General features: G+C 39.0%; 1 protein-coding gene across 1 annotated transcript in view; it reads left to right on the forward strand.

The window, feature by feature from the left end:
* The window catches only part of LEKR1 (leucine, glutamate and lysine rich 1), a 225,032-nt gene extending 217,209 nt beyond the window's left edge, over nucleotides 1–7,823 (forward strand). Inside the window, exon 13 of the mRNA XM_015131868.3 lies at nucleotides 7,027–7,823. Within this exon, the coding sequence (XP_014987354.3) occupies nucleotides 7,027–7,440 (414 nt within the window). The 3' untranslated portion in view covers nucleotides 7,441–7,823. The remainder of the gene's footprint in view (nucleotides 1–7,026) is intronic.
* The last annotated feature ends 301 nt before the right edge of the window (nucleotides 7,824–8,124 follow it).

Raw genomic sequence — 8,124 nt, forward strand, 5'->3', positions numbered from 1 at the left:
TATTTGGGACATGTTGCTCTTAATATGCCTATTAGATACCCAAGGGGAGATGTTGACTAGGCACTATGGCCACAGGGAAGGCAAGCTGGAGATGTCAATTTTGGACAAATCCACATGTAGCTGATACTTAACCCCTGGGACTGAATGAGATCACCCAGAGGATTAGGCAATAGAGAAAGGGTTGAGAACAGGCACTCCAACTTTTAGAGGCTTGGAAGAGGAGTAGAATCTAGCAATGGTGACAGAAAAGGAACTTCTGGTGAGGTAGGAAGAAAACCGGAAGAGAACACTACCAAGGACTCTAAAGAAAGACAGTAGTTAAAGAAGAGTACATGCCATATAGACAGGCCCACAGTCCCTTATCTGAAAACTTTGGGCTCAGATATAAAATTATTTTGAATTTTAGAAAGTTAGTACAGTATGTCCTCATAGATGTAGGGCAGCCTCCCCATGCAATGACATTAATACTTCTGCAGTGAAACATCTGAATGTTCACACGAAATGGGACAAAGACTGTAATTAGCCTTCTATCAGTTTAGTCAGATTTTATCACTAAATGTAATGAGCTACATTTTTTTCTTTTCAGAGCTTTTTGGATGTCAAAAGTAAGGCTAAAGGACTATAGATCTGTATTGGCTTTCATTACAACAGCTGTTTTTATTGTTTATGTTGGTTTGCCCGACCATCTCCTAGCATCTTGAATCTGTTTTGTTTAAAAAACAAAGGAAAGTACATGTGTTTCTCTACAGGGCTACCAAGATGATAGGAAAAAATCAAAGATTTGCCTCCTGACTATTAACAGTGGTTACCTTAGAAGTATAGGAAGAGATAGACAGGGATTTTACTTCTTACATACTTTTTAAAAATATTGACATCATGGGTTATTTTTAACATTTTGGTGTTTTGAAAATATGTTTCCAATGTAAACTCTATTTTTAAAAAAGGAAAGAAAGAAACTCCATTTACATAAGAAAGTTTAGGCCAGGCATGGTGGCTCACACCTATAACCCAGCATTTCAGGAGCTCAAGGCAGGAGGATCACTTGAGCTTGGAGTTCAAGACCAGCCTGGGAAACATAGGGAGACCCTGTCTCTACAGAAAATGCAAAAATTAGCTGGGCATGGCGGCACACACCTGTAGTCCCAGCCACTTGAGAAGCTGAGGAATGAGGATTGCTTGAGCCTAGGGGATAGAGGCTATAATGAGCTGTGATCGTGCTTTTGTACTGGAGCCTGGGTGACAACCTGAAACCTTGTCTCAAAAAACAAAAAGAAAAAAGTTTATTAACTAATCTAGCAAAGATGGATTTATGTAAACTCTAAGATTAAATTGTAGGAATACATGGTATTTGCAAGCACAAATAGTTTACTTGCAAGAGGGATTTGCTTAGTTTTAGGATAAGCATTTATTTTATTTGCATGTTTAATCAATATACAGAATACGGCACACACTTCTCTGGTAATTCCATCTATGAGAATGGAGTAAGCAAAGTACCAGCAAGTAAATTATCAAAAAGTAGTTGGCAGTTTGGGGACATAATAAAATTAGAATATCTATGTCTTTTTTAAAGAGTAAGAGGGTAAAAGGAGGTTCTCCATCCTCCAGCAGGAAACATGGGGAGGATCAGGAAAGCTTTTAGGGGACAGGGACTATATGTAGGCTTGGTTAGCAGGGAGGATGAGTGAACTGAGAACCTGAAAACCTCAGCCTTGGGCCATGGAGCAGAATGGGGCTCAGACTGGGAGTCTCTGTGGTGAGGAAGATACCAGAAAGTTGACAGAATGAGAAGATATATTGAGAAATTTTTGTATATTTAATTAGTGCTAGTTAAATTGTGTATGTTTAATTAGTGCTAATTAAATCTAAATTAAGTTGGATTATTGACTTAGAAAAGTAAATCCTGCATACTTGGTCATCATGGGCTCTTCTTCTCTGCCCTGCAAATCTGCCTCTGAAGCATATCAGTCTGAGGGATTATTGCCCTCTGTTGCTACAACTTTTGTTTGAATATGTCTACTGTAGTTGGTTTTATTATGTTTGTAAGCAGGGAAATATAATTTTGAAAACAACCAGCCTGACATCCATCTTACTTTTTTCCTGGAAATCTTTTCAGATTCTCATTCTTGTTTTACCAAAAGGCCATTTTCACTAACTTTTTGCAGTGTTTTGGGCTGATCAGATTAGTTGAACAGAAGCCTAGAAGGCTTTCAATGGGAGGTGGGAACATCCTTTGCAAACTCCCACTCATTGTTTTGGTTTCCACACTTTTCCACAGAATTTCCTTTTACCTCAGCTCCCCACCCACCCGGCCAGCCACCCACTCACCTTGGGATATATCCAGTTAGGGCTGGTGGAAACTGTAATCTGATCATTCCATGGCTGATTCAGATCTTACTCGGTCTAAAGCATGAACAAAGCCATCAGTCTGTGATTGTTCTTCACTGAGGAGGACTTGCTTTCCTGGCATGTTCCCCCCAAAATTGTGCCAAATACAGCTGATTCCCATTGCAGATGGCAGTCTTACCTTCAGAACAATCAAGTTACACAGTAAAGCCTTCTCTCCCTTCTTCCACTGTTTTTGGAATTGAAAGCAACCCAGCTGTCTCTAAGAATAAAAAGGAAAACAAATATAAAAATAAACCACCCTTATATTGCAAGGAGTAGGGGAAATTGGCCACTTTTTAATATTAGAAATTTCAAACATATGATGAACTAATTTATATTTTCATTTTGACATTTTCCTTCTCAGTGGGAGGGCAATTAAGCCATATTTTAAGCCCATTCAAAGTGGCCTTATTCTGAAAATGTTGTAGTGATATCTATAGAATGCTTACCACCAATCAGCAGAGCTTAAGGATGCAGGTGTGCCTAGTTCTCCCCTCCCGAGACCACCTGACCCAAGGGGCACTTGAGATAAGGACTTTCTCCATGAAAACTTGGGGCTCCTACTGTCCTCCCTGGCTCCCATCTTGCTCAACTTCAGGCTGTTTTTCACAAAGCTAGCAAAGGGATCTTCCTTTCATGCAGATTTGATCCTGCCAGCCATCTGCTTGAAATAAACTTTCAATGACTCCATATGAACCTCAGAATTAAGTCAAAACCCTAGTATTAGCACACTAACAAATTTTCTCTTGATCTGACCCTGCTCACTCTTCCCTACATCAGTCCTGGTCTCTTCTCCCCATGTGCACCTGCCTGAGTCATATTAAGCCATGTTTTATCCCAAGTTATGCCTCTCCTTCTCTCACTGCCAGGCATTTGCACTCACTGCCCGCTCTGCCTCGAAAACTTAATTGCCTCTTCTTCACCTGGCTCATGCCTCCCTTTCCATTTTGACTTCCAGTCTAGTTACAATCCAGTGATTCTATTTTTGCCATGTTAAAATATGGCCAAAGATAATTTTATCTAAAACATAGAATACTATGCATGATTTTCAGTCTTACTGAACATATTTCATCTTGCACATTTGTCCTTGTTACTCAGTGAAAACACATTAAAATTCTGCAACAATCCAACCTTCATCTTGACTAAATTGCTGAAAAGTAACCACGAGCGGATGATTCTTTTCACGTATGATGGAATTTTCCACTAATGTGTCTACTTACTCTAGCCACATCCACGTGTCCTCTAGTCATGCCCTATCAGATTACACCCCTGAAATAGCAATCCCCTACACTTCCATTGTTTTATTTTAATTTTTTAATCCCATAATTGAATAGATTATAAATCTGAATTGCCTGTTGAACAAAACAGAGTTATAATCTCAATTTTAGAGGAGGAGGTAATGGTGGCAGATGACGTGAAGATATTGTGTGGTTCACCTAACATTTCATGATGTTTTGGCACAGAAAAGAGTAGAAGTATCAATTTTGGATATTATTTTCAATTCAGGGGTCTCCTGGTTTGGGAACTAATAGAAGAAAGAGAATTAATCCTTTGTCTTGCAAGCTAATAACCTTGAAGAAAGATGAGTTGCAGAGCAGTGAGCCCCAGACAGTCAGCAGCCCTTCCCCCACTCCACTGGCTGGCTCCATTCTCTTACTTTGGAATATGTCTAGTTAGTGTTGGTGGAAACTGTGTAATCTGATCCTTCCATGACTGGTTCAGACTTCACTGGATATAAAACATGGGTACACAGTTCAGCTTGGAGTCTGCCAGGTCTTTGCTCCCATTGAACTTGCTATGAGGACATCTTTTGGCTCACTCTACCCTTTCATGTTCTCCTTAGTGGAATGTCACTTGCCTGAAATAGCTTTTATGTGACTTGCTTTTTGGTTGTTTTCTCCAGATCATTACTCCTTTCCTTTGAGACTTGAATTTAATCTCAGTAAATTGATTGAATTTTATTTTTCTTTTAAGGAAAGCTCTTGTCATCACATCCTCCATCACTTTATCATTCCATATTGTTGTGCCTATTATTCATGTCACTAATATGTTGGCCTCATTTTTCATTGCTATTTTTTTCTTTCACATATTCAAATAAAATTAACTCTTTCTCATTGCTTTCTTAATTAGCGATATTTTTATACTAATTTATTGAAAGCCACTTGATGTGGTTTGGATCTGTGTCCCCACCCAAATCTCATGTCAAATTGTAATCCCCAGTGTTGGAGGTGGGGCCTGGTGGGAGGTGTTTTGATCATAGGGGCAGTTTCTCATTAATGGTTTAGCACCATCCTCTTGGTGCTGTTCTTGTGATACTGAATGAGTTCTCATGAGATCTGGTTGTTTAAAGTGTGTAGTGCCTCCCCCCACCTCTCTTGCTCCTGCTCCTGCCATGTAAGATGCATCACTATCCCTTTGCCTTCCACCATGACTAGAAGCTTCCTGAGACCTCCCCAGAAGCAGAAGCTGCTAAGCTTCCTGTGCAGCCTGCAGAACCATGAGCCAATTAAACCTCTTTTCTTTGTAAATTACCCAGTCTCAAGTATTTCTTTATAGCAATGCAAGAATGGATTAATACACCACTTTAATAATTCCAACACTTTGCCAGCTTACTCTACTAGTAGACAAAAAATATAATGGATTGGGTCTTTCCCCCACTTTAAAAGAAACTTTGATTAATAGAACTTAGAAAACCTGGGCAAAACCAGATGAAAATGTCCTACTGTTTTTGTTTTGTTTTGTTTTGTTTTGTTTTGTTTTGTTTGTTTGTTTTCAGTGTCCTGGGAACAAAATGGTCCCTGCATGTTTGATGTAATGAATTAGGCAACTAATTTAGGCATAGGCAGCATGGAGCAGGGCTCTGAAGGGGACTTTAGTACTTCAGAGTGGAATTACTCTCAGCAAGTTACATAACAGTGTGAGCTTCAGTCTTTATTAGTCAGATATAATTGTTGGGAGCAGGAAATGAGATGACACCTAACATGGCACCTTGTTATCTTCCTCTCTAGTCCCTCCTCCCCTACCTTTTCCACAAGCGTTTCAGCTAGAGTTAATGAGAACTAGGTGATAAAGCCACAAACACCATCCTTGCTCTCTCCAATTCCTCCAAAAATTAAAAATAACGAGAAGCAAGTGATTAACCCATGATTTTTTTTAAATGTGTGTCATGTAGTAAGTAAATAGTATATGTAAATGATGAGGATTTGTTTGACCCAGGAATGCAGCTTTTATAGAAAATTACTGTGCAATTGGCTAATCTGGAATTGCTCCATATTTTTCCATTTTGATTACCAAATTTGGAATTGAATAGAGTTCTGTCTATAATCATGAGAAACTCAAAAACAGGAAGATGCTACTTTCCCTGGCGCTTTGTTATTTAGTTCTACTGACAGCAGATTAGTCAGTCAACCCTTAGGGAGGATGTTTTCCACTAAGAAGCAGACTCGGGAATGCCTTGGCTGTTTTTACAAACAAGCTAACCCAATGGAAATTCATTTTTGAGTTGACGAATCCTATAGCACACTCATTTTAATTGTGTTTTCTTACTAGGATACTACTTTGAATTATTTACTTTTCAGCTTCATTTTTGACATCATAAAGACATGAATGTCAGGACACTAGGGAGATCCAAGACTTAATTCTTACCATGGGACTTGAAATAATTTTGATGAATTCCATAGACGAAACATAGGTAACTCCTCAACTAGAAATGTAGAATTTTAGAATTTCAAAGAGGCTTAATGATCTCTAGTCCAGTCACACATTTGAAGCTTAAATTTGCTTCAGCACATCCCTGTCAAGTGAGATTCAACTCATCAGTGTCCTCCAGATAGCTCTATTAAAAAGTTCTTCCTTATGTTAAACCCCATAGCTTTCACCTTGGGTCTAGATTCTTTTATGGACATAGAAAGCAGTTCTGCTCAAACCTACAAAGGTACAAACTTCTTGAGGGCAGGGATTGTATTCACTACAACTTCTAGTAACTTGGTAAATGATTGTTGAATGAATGGAATTAATAGCAGACGATCTTCTCTATTTTGGGATATTATCTTACAGAATGGCAAATGAACATCTTATTTAAGTTCCATTGAGAAAGCATCATATGAGAACTGATTTTATTGTTTAAATGCTATAGCTGATTTTTTATTCTTTCAATCTTACACTTCAAGCGCTTTTACCTGTTTATGTTATTATAGTATACCTCTACTGTAAAAGAATATATTTAATGACTCTATAGCTATTAACTATTGAGTATTACATGTGCAGATAATACTGTCTGCGACTTGATGCAGAGAGGTTGAAACCCCACTGAAGCCTGTATTAGAAGTCCTGGGTTCTAACACCAGCCGCACCACTAACATCTGAATAACCCTGGACAGGTCACTCAGTCTCTGCAGTTGTTGACTTCTCATCTGCAAACTGCAAGGGTTGAACCAAATATGCACTCCAACTTCTTTCCACCATCACAGATTGTTCCTGTTCTTGACTTGTCTGTCCCGTGTGGTAGACTATCACAGAGACAATCAAAGAATACAGACCTCTGATTTCCAGTTCAGTTCTCAAATTGTATCGTCAGTAACTATCTACTTATGCACATTATTTAAAGCTAAGTCTGCTTTCTTTTCCCCTCTCTCTTTTCAGAATACTTTTCTTCAGGAGACAGTGCGTAGAGAATGTGAAGAACGCTTTGAACTGACAGAAGCTTTGAGTCAAGCCAGAGAACAGCTCCTGGAACTCAGGAAGCTTCGTGGAAGTTTACCATTCTCACCGTGTTCCCTCAGCAAGGGCAGCCTAACCTCCCCTGCTGCAGCGGTCAGTAATCATGGAGAGAGAAGCCTTGCAAGACTGAACTCTGAAAAAGGAATCCAAATTCCCAGCCTGCGCGGAGTGTCAAAACCCACCACTTTCCCAACCTCAGATAAGCCCAAGAGGGTTGGCAGCTCAGGCTTGCCCATTCTCCCCCAGCCACATCCTCCCAGGGGTGGAGCATCTTCAGCAAATGAGACTAGACAGAGACTGGCTGCCATTCTTAGGAGGAGGCGGAGTCAGCAATGATCCAAAGTGAGGAGCAGGCAGCTCCCCACAGCGTGCACGCTCTTTCAGAGAGTGCCAGGAACTCACTGTAACTGAGAATGACAAAGATAAAATTATTTTCACAGATCAGGAAGGCATACCTATAGATATATTTAACAAAAGACTGTAAAAAGCTGGAAAATTGTGAAGCCATATTTTTCAAGAGGGTTTTGATAGAGTAACAGATAATTAAGTTGTTGGTATTCCAGAGGTCCGATTTCTATATTTATGTTGAATGTGCTCTATGAATATAGCCTTTTAGAGATCACAGGTAAAATTTTTCACCCATAACATCTTTTCCATTTCTTGCACCACTACAAGCAGATATATTTCCACAAAAAAAAAAAAAAAAAAAAAGATTGTTTGGATTTTGTTGGTATGTGTTCATTTGTTTGTTGAGCTGAATAGGTTAAATCGATGTAATGAATATTCCAAACAGAAAAAAAAAAAAGTACTTTATCTAATTAAAATTAGATAATCTCCAAAATGCTTAGTTCAGGTAGTTGCAGAGATCATCATCATAATTAAAAGCTTCTTTTCCTCACCTTACAATCTAATTGGTTAATCTAATTTCTCTTTAGGCTAGCTCAGAGTTAATGATAGATAACCTTCAGGAAGACAATCTTCTCTGAGTGACTGGGGACCTTCTAGAAAAAGAGATGGTAA

Source organism: Macaca mulatta, chromosome 2 (assembly GCF_049350105.2).
Source record: "Macaca mulatta isolate MMU2019108-1 chromosome 2, T2T-MMU8v2.0, whole genome shotgun sequence".
NCBI lineage: Eukaryota > Metazoa > Chordata > Mammalia > Primates > Cercopithecidae > Macaca > Macaca mulatta.